Source organism: Salvelinus alpinus, chromosome 22 (assembly GCF_045679555.1).
Source record: "Salvelinus alpinus chromosome 22, SLU_Salpinus.1, whole genome shotgun sequence".
NCBI classification, from domain to species: Eukaryota; Metazoa; Chordata; class Actinopteri; order Salmoniformes; family Salmonidae; genus Salvelinus; species Salvelinus alpinus.
Window position 1 is genome coordinate 10160664 of NC_092107.1, and position 17642 is coordinate 10178305.

General features: G+C 44.2%; 2 protein-coding genes across 7 annotated transcripts in view; one reads left to right on the forward strand and one right to left on the reverse strand.

Annotated features, from left to right (window-relative positions):
* Positions 1-334: 334 nt before the first annotated feature.
* daw1 (dynein assembly factor with WDR repeat domains 1) lies at positions 335-15490 on the forward strand. The gene is made up of 13 exons (XM_071358989.1): positions 335-446; positions 1285-1357; positions 3505-3649; positions 4047-4105; positions 4761-4883; positions 5179-5278; positions 5417-5524; positions 6140-6246; positions 6475-6577; positions 7527-7641; positions 8004-8080; positions 14488-14650; positions 14963-15490. The coding sequence occupies exons 1-13, from the start codon at positions 407-409 to the stop codon at positions 14995-14997; spliced, it is 1248 nt and encodes a 415-aa protein (XP_071215090.1). The 5' UTR covers positions 335-406; the 3' UTR covers positions 14998-15490.
* Positions 15488-17642, reverse strand: part of LOC139548977 (A-kinase anchor protein SPHKAP-like) — a 151662-nt gene continuing 149507 nt past the window's right edge. For 5 of the 6 annotated variants that reach the window (XM_071358988.1, XM_071358983.1, XM_071358987.1 and 2 more), the window contains 2 exons: positions 17179-17384; positions 15488-17066 (listed from right to left, as the gene is read on the reverse strand). In XM_071358988.1, the coding sequence (XP_071215089.1) occupies positions 16914-17066; positions 17179-17384 (359 nt within the window). In that variant the 3' untranslated portion in view covers positions 15488-16913. The remainder of the gene's footprint in view (positions 17067-17178; positions 17385-17642) is intronic. The other variant, XM_071358985.1, reaches the window with a different exon arrangement.

Genomic DNA, 17642 nt, shown 5'->3' on the forward strand with positions numbered 1-17642 from the left:
CCACTAGTGTCTGTTGGCAGTAGGCAGCTGTAGATCACTGGGCTAAGTCCTTGTCGGGGAAATGTATGAATTTAGTCTTTGTCTATGAACTACATGTGCATAACTGAGAATGCAAGTTTATATGAGGGAGACTTTGAGCTCTTGGGAAATAGTCCCACTGGAAAAGTTTACGTCAGCCTCTGTTATCATGACACAGAGTTTTCTAGTCTCTATTGTTTCTAGTCTCTATTCTTTATGTACATGTTATTATTTTTTTGGTGCACAGTTATGGAACAAGTTCTGTTTTTTTTTAACAGGTTAGTTGTAGGCGAATGCGTTTCAGTCCATCTGCGCATGCGTCTTGGCCGCGATAGTCTGTCGCCATAACAACGCTTTGTTGACAAGTGATACCTGCTGGAGAAGCGAAATGAAACTCAAACGATTCCTTCTCAGATATTATCCACCAGGTAATGAACATGTTGTTGATGATGCTAATATGCATTAGAATTAAGATACTAATGAATGTTTGGACAAGTAGGTAGTGTTAGTAAAACGTTTACTGTTGACAGGAGAACAAGAGGAGACAATAGGACGAGGTGGATAATTTTATAATAAGGCCGTTTAATCACATGTAAAGATATCTTAGTAAAATCTTGCAGCAAGGCTCTTTCAGTCTGACTCCTAGTGAATCGTCCGGGAAAGAGACCAGTTTCCAGAAATGTACAGTACTATATAGACAACAAGCAAAGTAGGTAGATCTGCGAGTCCGGCCTTCCGATTGGTCGATCTGGGTCTTGGGTAGTCCTGATCAGGCCTGGTGTCCACGTTCCATTGGTTCCTGAGAGTTCTTTGTCCTGAGGTCCAACCATGGGTTGGGTGTGTCTGTGCGATTGTCATGGGGGAGGGGAATTGTGGGTGCCGTATATATGTCCTATGTGTCCAGCATATGTCCAAGAAAAAGAGGGGGTGTGTATGTTGTGTCAACTTATAGGTAATGTTGAGAAGTTGTTAAAACAAGTTACCAATATCTAATACAATTTCTTACAGTAGCTAATTATTTGTACCATTTTGTGCAACTACACTGCAACTTCAGTGCTGTTCTGACCTACTGAGCTAGCTGGCTTTGCTAGCCCAGAGCAGAGCTAGGTCTCTGTGCTAGACAGACCAGTTAACGTTAGCTGTAACAGGATTTTTTTTGCATGATGCACAAATTGATGCAAGTTGAAGTTACAAGTAGGCCTAAAGTAACTCGTATCTCACACTTGGTCTGGTTTCGAATATTGAATTGATGCTTTTTGTTCACAGGTATCATCCTGGAATATGAGAAAGGAGGAGCTCTGAAGACTAAATCCATTGATCTGTTGGATTTGTCTCCGGAGTGGGTAGACAATAGTACAACTCATGTTTATGAATGAGATGATGTGTTTAGTGTTCATATGTGCAGGGTTGCCAACTTTTGAAGAAAGCTTCGAATGAGATTTGCTAACTGAATTTCATTACTGCCTGGCACAACCCCAAGGCCTAGAGGTTAATTTCCTGCAAGTCTACGTATTTTGAAATGGTTTAGACCTATGACCAGGGTGTAAAACACACACACACAAAAACACAGCTCAGGTGTATTCAGGATGCTTTGAACATTAAATGAACACTCAAAATTTGGCGCCTTTGTTACTTTGATATTATTTTTTTTGGGGGGGGGGGGACGTTTAAAGTATGCAAAATTTTTTTTTAGGTGGTTTGACACTTCATTCAGACAGTAATGAAATTAGATGGGGGGGGGGGGGGGATACTAGAAACATTGGGAAGGTTGGAGCAGGGATTTGTATGCGACACATGCCGGGGAGTGTTACCAATACACCAAGGCTCTGCACAGGAAATTGTTATATTAACTGTTGATGGCAGAGGGTAACCAAATCATAGATTGCAGTCTTCTTGTCCATAGACTGCTTTCAAGGAAAATACACAAACATTTTGTAATTTGGTTGATCCATCCCTTTAAAATAGGGCTCTGAGATAATCCAGCTTGCTCTTCAGGAGGGTTGACCACCCCTGATCTATGTTTCCCAAGTGCTGGGTGTTTGATAATGTACTTGTTATAACAATTCATTTCTCACAATCACCCAACCTTCAAGCAAAGTCTAATGAATATCAATATTCAGGCGGTTTATGTCTACTAGTTGAAGATCCTTGCCATCATTTTACTCTACATAGACAAAATATTATGCCTTTATGAGTTGAGGGTCCCCCTACCATCTCTGTCTAGCATGTACTAAAATATATACAATTATATTTGATTCCTGGAGCATTTAATATCCCATGCTTAAACTGTCCATGAATGGCTGCAAAAATGCATTGCCTCATCATTAATTTATCAAAGACACAAGTAGGCATATCAGATTTCAAATATGTGATGATACTGGCATAATTGGGAGGAAGTGGAATAATAAAATACGTTTGGGGAATAACAGTAATGTTGTTGCTGACAAGCACAGTAATAACTATATATTTTAGCCCATTATTAAGAATGAGCATTGTTCCACTGATCAGACCAAATAAAGTAAATAGATAATAAAATCTGAAGACAAGATGACATCAATCTTCCCCTACACCCTAACCGAATGATTCTTCTATTTATTTTCCCACTCTAGAATCAAACATTCACTTTTGGTTTCACAATTTGTTTGGCAAAATTATTTTTTATAGTTACTAAAGATCACCCGACCAAACTTCCCTGCTAAAACATACTGTAGGTCTGTCTGCTGCCTTTTTGTTGTCACATCCTAAATGCCAATCACCAAATGAGAGGACTAAAGCAAGTGTGGATTAAATCGACTTTAGTACATGCTGTCAAAAGGCTGCATTCTGCAATAGATTCATGGACGGTAGTAACAGCATTTGACATAAAACAGCGCTACCATGCTGCTCTTTTAACAGTTTTATAAAATCAGCGGAGAATATTCTCTCTCTCCATTCAGCTCCACTCTAATCTTGAGGGGCATTTCTTTAAAACATGCATCCTATCCCCCCTGATCCCTCACATAACTAGACCAATCATATGCTGCGATGTGATGCGGTTCACAGTGCTGCGGCAAGGCAGGGCAATGATAGAGGTTTTGCTCGTGATGTTAAATTGTAGGCGCAGATGCTCTGATTTCGAAACGATTTGGAGCACAGTTGAAAAGTTCATGACATGGACTAATTAGAAAAATAAAAGCAGTAGTTTTCAATGTGTGAGATATAAGAAGAGGGTCAAATGCGTGAGAGTTGGCAGCCCTGTATGGTATGCAGTGGATTATACTGGTGCTAGTGTAGTATGAGTATGCGTGAGAGTTGGCAGCCCTGTATGGTATGCAGTGGATTATACTGGTGCTAGTGTAGTATGAGTATGAGGATGATGATACAGGTAGGTAAACACACCCACTAATTCTTTACAATTTGTCACTGATCCTGCAATACAGTATGACGTCTATTCTCCTTTTTTCAATGACCATGATGCATCGCTCTGACACGTCTCTATCCATATAGGACAGACACCGAGGAGTTAATATCAGAGATCAGGAAATCGGAGCCACTGATCACAGCATCACGCGTCGACCAAGTCAAACTCTTGATCCTCAGACTGCAGGAGAAACTGGGTCAGCAGGACAACCGCAGATTCTACCTCTTCAAGGTCAAATACAGCTTCCATATTTCTGAGCTACCTATTTATTTTCATTAGGCTCTCTTCTAATTGATAATGTCATTGTCTGCCTCCTGATTGTCCACTCTTGTGTGCCAGTGCACACTGTTTATGCAGCCATAGGCAGCCATTAACAGGCACGACCACACTGCCAGTGCCTTGTGTAAACAGTACAGCCATCCTGTAATTCCTCATTTGATTCATAGATGGCAGCAGGGGGTGGGAATTGTAGATTTCTTCTAGAATAACAGGACTCTTCCTCAGCACATCAAAGCCAGATGTATTATGTATAGGTATTACACGGTCAAACGTATAGATGTACATTTATTTAATTCAGTCAAGTAAACTGCCACAGACTTTAATTTTTTTAAATCCTTCTCCCTTGCAGGCGCTGCAGGCGCACATACTGCCACTGACAAACGTTGCCTTCAATAAATCAGGCTCGAGGTAAATTTATCTGCACTGCATGGAGATGTGCAGAGAACCCCTGGCGCTTGTCTTTCTGGTGTGCAGGAGAAGTAAATATCTCTCTTTTTACACTCTCTGTCTCTTTCTTTCTTTATCCTTTTCTCTGTCTCTCTCTCTGTTTCTCCCTCTCTCCCCAATCTCTCTCATTCTCTCTCTGTTTCTCCCTCTCTCCCCAATCTCTCTCCTTCTCTCTCTGTTTCTCCCTCTCTCCCCAATCTCTCTCCTTCTCTCTCTGTTTCTCCCTCTCTCCCCAATCTCTCCTTCTCTCTCTGCCTCGCCCTCTCTCCCCAATCTCTCTCCTTCTCTCTCTGTTTCTCCCTCTCTCCCCAATCTCTCTCCTTCTCTCTCTGTCTCGCCCTCTCTCCCCAATCTCTCTCCTTCTCTCTCTGTTTCTCCCTCTCTCTTTCTTTCTTTATCCTTTTCTCTCTCTCCCTCTCTCTCTGTTTCTCCCTCTCTCCCCAATCTCTCTCCTTCTCTCTCTGTCTCTCCCTCTCTCTCTGTCTCTCCCTCTCTCCCTAATCTCTCTCCTTCTCTCTCTGTCTCTCCTTCTCTCTCTCTCTCCCTCTCTCTCTGTCTCTCTCCTTCTCTCTCTGTCTCTCCCTCTGTCTCTCTCTCTCTCCCTCTCTCTCTGCAGATTTATAACTGGGAGCTATGACAGGACATGTAAAATATGGGACACGGCGTCAGGTGAGGAGCTGCACACACTGGAGGGCCACAGGAACGTGGTGTACGCCATCGCCTTCAACAACCCCTATGGGTAACCACCTTTCTGTCACTCTACCCCAGGTTTAAAAACACCAGGACCTGTATTCATAAAGTGTCTCAGAGTAAAAGTGCTGATCTAGGATCTCGATTTCATTATGATCTAAAAGGCTAAACTGATCCTAGATCAGTACTCCGACTCTGAGACTCTTAGGTCCCAGAGAGCCTTATTCCTATTCTATGTTCCTCCGTTGTCTGACACCTAAGGCCAAGGGAAAGAGTTTTTGGTGTTTAAAATAAAGTATTTTTCCTATCTCAAATTGTACCTTTATTTATCCTCTGTAATCCAGGGACAAGATTGCCACTGGGTCCTTTGATAAGACCTGCAGGCTGTGGAGTGTAGAGACGGGCAAATGTTTCCACACCTTCCGAGGACACACTGCTGAAATAGTACGAGAGACTTTCTAATCTAGAGATTGGACTTTCTGAGAGATTGGACTTGTCCTTCAGTATCAATAGGATTGCAGTGAGCTTCGAATCAGATTTTCTATGTGAATGGCAGCTAACACTGTTTTCTGTGCTGAACAGGTGTGTTTGGCGTTTAACCCTCAAAGTACCTTGGTGGCCACGGGTAGCATGGACACTACGGCCAAGCTATGGGACATCCAGACTGGATCGGAGGTGTCTACACTGACAGTGAGCTAGCTCTCTCTCTCTCTCTCTCATATCTCTCTCTCTTCTCTCCACACGCTCTCACAACCATCCAAGTCCACATCCATTCGTTAATGACTTAATTCAGTCACTTATATGCATTCATCCATTCATTTTTGTATATGATTATTCATGATGTGCTGGTCCAGCAGTCACCCTGCTTACTGTGTTCTATCTTCCCATCATATATGTATATGCAGCTGTGACTGTAATACATTCATAAGGTAATCTATCTAAATCCTCAGATACAGGACAGGCAGCAGTTTCCTGCTGCACGTGGGCAAACTGTTTGGCTGGGTGTTCCAGAGAGGGGATTCTGTGTGCTCCTCTCTACCCCTCCTCTCTATCCCTCCTCTCTACCCCTCCTCTCTACCCCTTCTTCTTCAATTATTCCTACATTAGTCATGCTGGTGAATATTGTGACTCGAGCACAAAAAGGCAAATGTGTTCCTCAAACTGAATTGAATGAAATTATGCAATTTAGCTCTCTCAAAGAAGAAAGAATGGCTTGTTTACTTGACTGTGCTTTCGTTCGCTCACTCGCTCTTTCTCTCTCCCTCTCTCTCCCTCCCCCCTCCCTCTCTTTCCTTCCTCTCTCAGGGCCACTCAGCAGAGATCATCTCCTTGTCGTTTAACACAGTGGGTGACCAGCTAGTCACTGGCTCCTTTGACCACACTGTTTCTCTGTGGGATGTTCCATCTGGGAGGTGAGAGCCCAAGTGTGTGTGTGTGTGTGTGTGTGTGTGTGTGTGTGTGTGTGTGTGTGTGTGTGTGTGTGTGTGTGTGTGTGTGTGTGTGTGTGTGTGTGTGTGTGTGTGTGTGTGTGTGTGTGTGTGTGTGTGTGTGTGTGTGTGTGTGTGTGTGTGTGTGTGCGTGTCCATCCATGTTTGTGTCCGAGTCTAACCACCATTAACACCCTCCTATCATTCTACCAGGCGTGTCCACACACTGATAGGCCACAGAGGGGAGATCAGCAGTGTTCAGTTTAACTGGGACTGCTCCCTCATCATCACCGGCTCCATGGACAAAAGTTGTAGGGTGAGCTCTCACATCATGTCACATCTCCTTTCATCTCTCTCACATCCCACCTCACGTCATGTCACATCTCCTATCATCTCTCTCACACCCTCTCTCACATCGTGTCTCATCTCCTACCATCTCTCTCACATCATGTCACATCTCCTTTCATCTTTCACATCCCACCTCAAGTCATGTCACATCTCCTATCATCTCTCTCACACCCTCTCTCACATCGTGTCACATCTCCTACCATCTCTCTCACATCATGTCACATCTCCCGTCGTCTCTCTCACATCCCATCTCACATCGTGTCACATCTCCTACCATCTCTCTCACATCATGTCACATCTCCTGTCATCTCTCTCACATCCCATCTCACATCATGTCACATCTCCTGTCATCTCTCTCACATCCCATCTCACATCATGTCACATCTCCCGTCGTCTCTCTCACATCCCATCTCACATCGTGTCACATCTCCTACCATCTCTCTCACATCATGTCACATCTCCTGTCATCTCTCTCACATCCCATCTCACATCATGTCACATCCCCTATTATCTCTCTCACATCATCTCTCACATCCCATCTCACATCATGTCACATCCTCTCTCACATCATGTCACATTTCCTATCATCTCTCTCTCTCTCTCTCTCTGGTAGAGACTCCTATCTCTTTTAAGCTCTGCATCATTTAATAAGGAAAATTAAATCCTTTAATTATTCCAAGATGAGTCACGCTCGCTGGGTAGTTGTGTGAATTATTCACGTGGTTGCATTCCTAAAGAGAAGATTGTGGAGAGGGGAAAACACCACCATTGTGTTGTTACAGCACTTACCAAGCTGGTTGTCTGTTTTAAAAGGCTTTTAAAAATAGATTCATTAACATTTGACATTTTGACATTGTGTGTTTGTGTCCTTATGTGTGTGTGAGTACCGGAATGTGTGTGTGTCTATGCTTCCCCAGGTGTGGGAGGCAGCGAGTGGGAAGTGTATGGCCACACTAGCAGGCCATGAAGACGAGGTGCTGGATGTGTGTTTCGACTACACCGGTCAACTCATAGCCACCGCCTCGGCTGACGGTACGACCGCAGAGATGCTTATCTTACTAATGGTGTTCTATTTAATTACGTGGGTACCTCGACCTCTCTGCTGTTTCCATGATTGTTCAGTCCAGGTACCTTGTATTGACAATGTCCCAGGCACTGAACAACTATATCCGTACTGTACCCAGCCAACTACCCCTATTTTACACTGTCATGCCAACCCAAATCGTACTGTGGTGGCTTGAATATTTATTTTTCACATATTGTCCTTTCCAGCACAGTTCCAGCAACTATGGTGTATGACTAACCAGGCCAGCTCAATTTAATTCCTTTTATTTTAAGGTTCAACTTCACTCACCGGATGATTTGAGAAATCAATATTTCCCTCTGACTCTTAGGCACAGCGAGAGTGTACAGCGCTGTCAGCTACCAGTGCATCTCCAGACTGGAGAGCCATGAGGGAGAGATCTCCAAGGTGAGTCACTGAGACAGGTAATGGTTCAAACAGGAACCAAAATGCCCCCTCTCTCTCTGTCTCTTTTGTCTGCCTCGGAGCATCCGTCAGACTCACAAGGGTACAGGACTGGACAGGAGGGATGAGGACGGCGGTCCACTTGCCGGGGGGATGTTTCTACCTCCTGTTACTGCTTCTTGTGTCAGTTGCTAGGTCAACCACGTCTTGACGATGACGGAGAGAGACATGACCTTGAAGGTGTGTGTCCCTCAGGCCAGAACGTTCCAGAAATATTTTCCTGCTCTACCTATAGGCTGATTCCTGGTCTACCTATAGGCTGATTCCTGGTCTACCTATAGGCTGATTCCTGGTCTACCTATAGGCTGATTCCTGCTCTACCTATAGGTTGATTCCTGGTCTACCTATAGGCTGATTCCTGGTCTACCTATAGGCTGATTCCTGGTCTACCTATAGGTTGATTCCTGCTCTACCTATAGGCTGATTCCTGCTCTACCTATAGGCTGATTCCTGGTCTACCTATAGGCTGATTCCTGCTCTACCTATAGGCTGATTCCTGGTCTACCTATAGGCTGATTCCTGCTCTACCTATAGGCTGATTCCTGCTCTACCTATAGGCTGATTCCTGCTCTACCTATAGGCTGATTCCTGCTCTACCTATAGGCTGATTCCTGCTCTACCTATAGGCTGATTCCGGCTCTACCTATAGGCTGATTCCTGCTCTACCTATAGGTTGATTCCTGCTCTACCTATAGGCTGATTCCTGCTCTACCTATAGGCTGATTCCTGCTCTACCTATAGGCTGATTCCTGCTCTACCTATAGGCTGATTCCTGCTCTACCTATAGGCTGATTCCTGCTCTACCTATAGGCTGATTCCTGGTCTACCTATAGGCTGATTCCTGGTCTACCTATAGGCTGATTCCTGGTCTACCTATAGGCTGATTCCTGCTCTACCTATAGGCTGATTCCTGGTCTACCTATAGGCTGATTCCTGGTCTACCTATAGGCTGATTCCGGCTCTACCTATAGGCTGATTCCTGGTCTACCTATAGGCTGATTCCTGCTCTACCTATAGGCTGATTCCTGGTCTACCTATAGGCTGATTCCTGCTCTACCTATAGGCTGATTCCTGGTCTACCTATAGGCTGATTCCTGGTCTACCTATAGGCTGATTCCTGCTCTACCTATAGGCTGATTCCTGCTCTACCTATAGGCTGATTCCTGGTCTACCTGTGCTCTTATTCAAAACAGCCCTGTTAAAGTCTCACTTCCCAAGTTTTGCTGCCTAGCGACTGTGATTCCCCCTTCCCCCCTGTAGTCTCATTTGATTCCCTGTAATGTTACACCTTGAGCCCTTTAATGTCACACCTTGGTTGTTTTATTAATAAATCACCATGACATAGTCTGTCCCTGCTCACTGTGTAACTGCATTAGTCACAGCTGTATAGAGCCACATGTAACCTGGGCCTGTATTGTAGGTGACCCAGCTGTGACCTAAATGTGTGTGTGATCTAATCAGCCTCTGCCATTTGACAGTTCTGCCAGTGTACGTGTGTGTACATATTTGTTAGTGTGTGTGTACGTGCCTGCATGTTGGGTGTGTTTGACGCTTGGAGCCACAGCCACTAGGGGCCCAATTCAGACTTAGGAAATGTACTCCTTTCCTAAACACACCTTTCCTATGCACTTTTCAATAGTTGGATATCAGACTTACCTTATGCAGATGCGTAATGGGCTTCACAGGCGTGGTTAACATTTATTAAATCGCTGGAAACCCTCCCACTTGCTGGCCAACCGTTTTTCTCGTGGAGTTTTCATTCAATAGGATTTTCAGTACATTTATCTAAATCCATGCATTTGTACCTTTAACTAGAATTTGTTTTCCTTTTCAGCAACAATTGGTAGATTGAAAAATATTCTGATATTGTATATTTTTAAGGGTTAGGAAAGTATTTATGAATAATAAAATAACAGCTTTGGAGAGCCTTTATGCAAAAAATCCTCACTAATCATGGAACTGTGACAAGTCCAGTTGTTGTGAAGTGTGCTCCAGGTTTAACCTGCTACGTGCGGTCTGTTCCATAATGATTCTAATAGGCTACATGTCCTAAATTACTGTACAGCGTTAGCCTAATATGATCCAGTAATGCCAGTGACCCTCAGGAACAACTACACAGCCTAATATGATCCAGTAATGCTAGTGACCCTCAGGAACAACTACACAGCCTAATATGATCCAGTAATGCTAGTGACCCTCAGGAACAACTACACAGCCTAATATGATCCAGTAATGCTAGTGACCCTCAGGAACAACTACACAGCCTAATATGATCCAGTAATGCTAGTGACCCTCAGGAACAACTACACAGCCTAATATGATCCAGTAATGCTAGTGACCCTCAGGAACAACTACACAGCCTAATATGATCCAGTAATGCTAGTGACCCTCAGGAACAACTACACAGCCTAATATGATCCAGTAATGCTAGTGACCCTCAGGAACAACTACACAGACTAATATGATCCACTAATGCTAGTGACCCTCAGGAACAACTACACAGACAGAGGAAAGAAAGGTCAACCAACGACGGAATGGAATGATGCAAAATGTAAGGAAACTAACACTAAAGTCAGTGTATGTGAGTATAACTGACGGTGGCTACCGATGGTGGCTAATTTTTAACATGAAACAAATTGTAGAAAATACAGTGAAAAGTCTGGGCGTATGATTGAAACATTCTCATATGGTCTCCAAATTTCAGCTATAGGGCCAGCATTTCATAAACTTCACTGTTGAAAAGTTAACATACATTTTTGTCGTTTAGCAGACACTTATTCAGAGCGACTTACAGGAACAATTAGTGATAGTGCCTTGCTCAAGAACACATCGGCAGGATTTTCACCTAGTCAGCTAGAGGAATTGAACCAGTGACTTTTCGGCTACTGGCCTAACACTCTTAACCACTCAGCTACCTGCCTATATATTGATATACTTTAGTTTGTTGCCATATGACTGGTTTTACATTTGGCTCCAACGATCATAAGGTCAAATATATCTAAAACAATGATAGGTTGCTCAACCTTATTCATCATTTCATTGTGCATAAAGGTGGTGGAATTATGAGGGAGTCAAGGTAAGAATACAACGTATCTGTAGACACCTCTGCCACATTTGCTTTATTTTATCTCCAGCCCTAATGAATAGGGGGTGAATAGCCTGTTATTATCATGCTTAAATTCAAGGTCAGAATACGCATAGGGAGAAAAGTGCATAAAAAGGGAATTATGTTCCAATTTAGTGCACTTAACTCAGGTCGCAATCCCCCTCTAGCTGCCTCATTGGGCTGCCTGTCTTGTGTTTACTGAAAGCCATCAGGGCCCAGCCTTGGTAATAGGATGGAAGGAGGATGATTTCACAGGATTATGACACTAATCTCCCCCTAACAGGACACCTCTCTCCCCTCCCTCCGCCTCCTAACCGCTGTGTCAATCTCTTTTTTCATCACTCTCTCCCATTATTTCTGTCTCTGTCGGTCCCTGTTTTAACTTTCATTCTAATTTCCACTGTCATCCCTCCAGCTCCCTCTCCCCACTCTTTGTTGTTTCTTTCTTCCTCTCATTACAAGGGGTCAGATTTAATCGGCAGAAGCTGACTTCTGGTCCAGTGCAACTGTTTTTATCTTAATATCAAATCATTTCTGGGTAACAATTAAGTACCTTACTGTGATTGGTTTTCAATAAAAATTGTAAAAAAAAAAAAAATTGTTAAAACAATTCTCAAGCAAGAATTTTGCTAGGACTGACTGGGGGTGGTCTGAGTGGGGAGGGGAATACTGAAAACTAGCTGTTATTGACAGAAGTTTAGAACTCTCTTTCTTATTGGTCTATTAACTAATTGACCGTCTGGTGATGCCTCCAGGCAGGCCAAAACTCCGTCCCACCAAAACAGGCTGAAGTTTCATGCGGTCTATTCAAACAGCTCTTACACTAAAAGGGCATTATCATCATTTTCACAACTTCACAGTGTTATTCCAACCTCATAGTGTGGAAATATATAAACTCAGCAAAAAAAGAAACGTCCTCTCACTGTCAACCGCGTTTATTTTCAGCGACTTTAACTTGTGTAAACTTGTGTAAATATTTGTATGAACATAACAAGATTCAACAACTGAGACATAAACTGGACAAGGTCCACAGACATGTGACTAACAGAAATGGAATAATGTGTCCCTGAACAAAGGGGGGGGGGTCAAAATCAAAAGTAACAGTCAGTATCTGGTGTGGCCACCAGCTGCATTAAGTACTGCAGTGCATCACCTCCTCATGGACTGCACCAGATTTGCCAGTTCTTGCTGATGTTACCCCACTCTTCCACCAAGGCACCTGCAAGTTCCCGGACATTTCTGGGGGGAATGGCCCTAGTCCTCACCCTCCGATCCAACAGGTCCCAGACATCCTCAATGGGATTGAGATCCGGGCTCTTCGCTGGCCATGGCAGAACACTGACATTCCTGTCTTGCAGGAAATCACGCACAGAACGAGCAGTATGGCTGGTGGCATTGTCATGTTGGAGGGTCATGTCAGGATGAGCCTGCAGGAAGGGTACCACATGAGGGAGGAGGATGTCTTCCCTGTAATGCACAGCGTTGAGATTGCCTGCAATGACAACAAGCTCAGTCCGATGATGCTGTGACACACCGCCCCAGACCATGACGGACCCTCCACCTCCAAATCGATTCCGCTCCAGAGTACAGGCCTCGGTGTAACGCTCATTCCTTCAACGATAAACGCAAATCCGACCATCACCCCTAGTGAGACAAAACTGCGACTCGTCAGTGAAGAGCATTTTTGCCAGTCCTGTCTGGTCCAGCGACGGTGGGGTTTGTGCCCATAGACGACGTTGTTGCCGGTGATGTCTGGTGAGGACCTGCCTTACAACAGGCCTACAAGCCCTCAGTCCAGCCTCTCTCAGCCTATTGTGGACAGTCTGAGCACTGATGGAGGGATTGTGCATTCCTGGTGTAACTCGGGCAGTTGTTGTTGCCATCCTGTACCTGTCCCGCAGGTGTGATGTTCGGATGTACCGACCCTGTGCAGGTGTTGTTACACGTGGTCTGCCACTGCGAGGACGATCAGCTGTCCGTCCTGTCTCCCTGTAGCACTGTCTTAGGCGTCTCACAGTACGGACATTGCAATTTATTGCCCTGGCCAAATCTGCAGTCCTCACCTTGCAGCATGCCTAAGGCATGTTCACGCAGATGAGCAGGGACCCTGGGCATCTTTCTTTTGGTGTTTTTCAGAGTCAGTAGAAGGCCTCTTTAGTGTCCTAAGTTTTCATAACTGTGACCTTAATTGCCTACCGTCTGTAAGCTGTTAGTGTCTTAACGACCACAGGTGCATGTTCATTAATTGTTTATGGTTCATTGAACAAGCACGAGCAACAGTGTTTAAACCCTTTACAATGAAGATCTGTGAAGTTATTTTGATTTTTACAAATTATTTTTGAAAGACGGGGTCCTGAAAAGGGGACGTTTCTTTTTTTGCTGAGTTCAGATGTTTTTTACTGCACTGGGCCATTAAATGAAAATAATATCTGTAGAATGAATGTCATAGAACCAAATATTGCTAAAAACATAAATTAATTGTTTTGATTATTAAATATGCAGGAAAGAATGTAAAATAGTCATTGTTATGGCATTGAATCATCTGAACAGAATCCATGTGAGTCTACTCATGACCATTCCCTTACTCCATCTTCTTCTGCCTCATCCTTCTATTTCTCTTCATCTTTCCTCTTTCCTCGTATCATCTTTTCTAAAAATGTTATACCTCAGTGCTCTCCTCTCTGTCTCCTCCATGCTCCCCCCTTCTCTCTCTCCTCAGTGCCCTCTTGCTCTCCTCTTTGTGCTCGTTCCTTTCTCTCTCGCTCTCCTCTGTATTCTGTCAGTGTCACCCTCTCCCAGAGTTCTATTTCCATTTCCTGTCTGAGGCCTGCTCACCACCCTGCAGCGTGAGGCTTTTAATAAAAACACACTTTACTTTTAGACAATGTAGAGCCAGCATCATTTAATCATCCCAGCCCCATGTTCATTTCTTCACCTCACTGTGCTTGTAGATCTCTCTGAAGTCTGGCTATGTGTTCCATTGGAACCATTCCTCCATATCAAATGCCTGGCAGACTTCCAAATGCCTAACAGACCTCAATTTACAGTTAATAGCCTTTTAAGAATATAGTGCTGACATGTTGAACGTTCCACATGCTGTGCTCATTTGGTGGTTCCTATCTACTCTTGCACACTTCCTCATCAGTGCACACTCCATCCAGCCATTCACTCCATCACTCCTTTTCACTCTCATAACACACACACCCTTATGTCAATTTCAACCTCCCCTTCGTCACCCTTGCAGATCTGTTTTAACGCTCAGGGCAGTAGAGTTCTGACGGCCAGCGCTGACAAGACGGCTCGCCTGTGGGACGTCCAGTCTGGCGTCTGTCTGCAGGTCCTCGAGGGACACACGGACGAAATCTTCTCCTCTGCCTTCAACTACGAGGGTGACACCATCATCACAGGTAATATGTACCCTCTATCAGGGCTGGGGTCAATTCCATTTCAATTCAGCATTAAGTTAGCATTGAGAAAAATTTGAATTTTCAGTTTACTTCCTGAATTGTCTGAAATGGAATTGAGCCCAACCCTGCCCTCAATATAATCTTACCTATTTAAAATGTAAAGATGCCACTGCAACCTCTTCACAGCCAAACAAACCACATTTCTTTCTCCACTCACAAACACTTTTATCAAGGTTCAAATGAACAGGCCATAGCTGGGTGCGGTGAGCTACCTCCTTTTCACCACCTGTCCCTGTCTTCTCTCTGCTGCAGGCAGCAAGGACAACACCTGTCGCATCTGGCGCTGACCCATCCTATGGTCAGTGGTCAGTAGGGTGTGTGAGGAGGGTAAGGCCATCTGTCCATCCCCCAACAAGAAGATGACTCCAACATGGCCCCGATTGAAGATGCCCTTCCTGGAAGTTATCACTGACCCAACGTATGTGACCTCTAATCTCCTAGTTGCTGTGGAGTAAGATTCAGTAGAACAGATAGCTTTGGTGAATGAATTTGGTCCCACTGTCATTTTACTATGTAGCACTGTCTAGACAGACAGTTTAGCGCTGTGGATGCATCACAATGGCACCCAATCCCTATTAAGTGCACTACTTTTGAGCAGGGCCTATAGGGCTTTGCGGCCTGCATTCACCGGTTAGGATTTGACCTGGACTGGTCACTTTGGTCCTCTGTCATGTCCAGTGTTTATAATCAGTGTTTATTTGTGTGTTAATTGTAGAATGGGCTGGACGGAAGAATGTTTTCTCTACCCCTCTTTTGCTCAATAAAGTCTATTCATGCTCACATTACATGGATTTATTGATCTCAAAAGATAAAGATACATTCAGTTTCTACAGCAACAGAGTTGAATTGTGTGCTTTTCAATGCCGACGATTTAACACTAGAGTACCACTACGCAGATAAAACCTGACAAACCAGATTCACGTACGTTAGACACTACAAACCTTCTCTGTCTTTCTGAAAGTAGTACAAATGAAATGATAGAGAGCAGTCTTTCTACCCCAAGGTGCAGCAGTTCAAGAATCTACAATATGTACAGCTATCCAGAATAAACAATTCTCAAAGAACATGAAGAACGACAGATTACTTACATAAGAACGACAGATAACATGAAGAATGACAGATAACTTAAGCAGAGGTCAAAGTTACAACAGAAGTAGACAACGTTGGCCGATGTAAACGACAACTATGTTCATCTGGGTCCGTGTTCACAAAGCATCTCAGATTAGGAGGGCTGATATAGGATCCGTTTGGTATGATTACCAGAACCAGGGGGGGGGATCTGATCCTAGATCAGCATTCCTGCTCTGAGACACATTGTGAATACAGGCTCTGGGCAACTGTCAAGCGTAGTAGTGCACACCTATGTTGTTGTCAACAAATCCCAACTGGAATGACGGCTGCTGTCTGACAGTCTCTTCAAGATAGCTACTGTACATTAAAACATCATCTGGTGTCTTTTTGAGTTCGATTGGTTGACGGAATGGGGTACAGTGTTCTATTGGTGCCTTGTTGTTTGTTGTGTGTGTGTTTATGTTTAATAAATACATCATTTATAAATTAACACGTCAGATTGTGAAAATGTAATGTATAGGATATATAACAACTAAAGGAATACAAATTCTGCAGGCTAGAATCTCAGATGGCTGATTTGTTTGCACTAAATAAATAAGGCCTACATCCCAAACTGATGCTGGGTTTTCCATGGGTTCGTCTAACTAGGGACCGTGCATCAGAAAATGAGAAACATGCTTATCTTATTAAAGGGAGACATGTCTGCTCACTGCAGCCTAATGAAAGTCCTCAGTCCCATAAGGTGTGTATAATGTCACGGGTGTGGTGTTTTATTTAGCCTGGAAGCCCGACCTGTTTGGGCTTCAGCCAGATCTTCTACTCCTCGTTGTCCATTGACCATAGGAGTTGGTAAAACAGCACAAACTAATATGGAACCAGTAAAGGGTTTCTATCCTAGTAGCCAGACTTCTAGCGTTCCTTGTCATGGCTTACATCACAATTAACGAAAGAGGAATTGGCTAAAGCACAAACAGATCTGGCTACCAGGCTAGGGGTTTTTCATGATTCGCACTCCGTGTGCTGGGAATCACTAGGCTTGATGGTGGGGTTTGATGCATGGGGGGGTACACACAGTTGGGGACATTGGCTGGTGTGTGTGTGTGTTTGTGTAGATGGGGGTTGTTGGCAGAGCCTAGTGGGTCTCTAGTAGCCAGTCGAAAAGACTGGACAGAGAGCTGCCTCCGTTCTCCTCTTCCTGGTGGAGCTTACAGAACTGGATGATAGCGTTGAAGAGATCTCCGATCCTCCATGCCTTCTGAGACACCAGCTGCAACACCCTCTGGAACTGAGACATCACACACCAGATTACCATGCTCCTTGTGCACTACACAAGACATGCACATAACAGAGTACAATACACACACACACACGTAGGGGCATAATCAGAGTCTGTGTACCTGCATGTGCTGTGCTGCACCCACCTTGGACGTCCTCTCTTTACACTTCCTGAAGTAGACGGCATGCAGGCCCAGCTCGGAGGCAGCGATCCACTGCAGGGCCAAGCGCAGCTCTGAGTCCACACACTCTGGATCCAAGTCACAGTTGACCACCAGAAGCTCCCTGTGGCTGCTACTGCCGCCTACTGTCCACAGTGAGCTGCCCTCTGCAACACACACAGGAAACAGGATATACATCACGCCCACTTTCTGTATACATCAAGCTCACTTCGTGTAGTTTCAATGCCAAAGCTACGCCGAGGTCCGATGGCACATTGGATGGATTTGGCACTAAATAGGTTGAAGTTAGGTTGGGTAAAGAGGGCTTGATACCATCAATGTGGGGAGTAGTGAAATACATTTAGTTCATTTTTCAGTAGCTTGGTGGTAGTTAAACTCAATTAAAATCTTGGTAGTGTTTTTAG

Excerpts from the sequence above, each read along its gene's own strand:
- daw1 (XM_071358989.1), top strand. The coding sequence starts at position 407 with ATGAAACTCAAACGATTCCTTCTCAGATATTATCCACCAG. Across the intron at positions 447-1,284 it reads TCTCAGATATTATCCACCAG|GTATCATCCTGGAATATGAG; the intron begins GTAATGAACATG and ends TTTTGTTCACAG. Across the intron at positions 7,642-8,003 it reads AGCCACCGCCTCGGCTGACG|GCACAGCGAGAGTGTACAGC; the intron begins GTACGACCGCAG and ends TCTGACTCTTAG.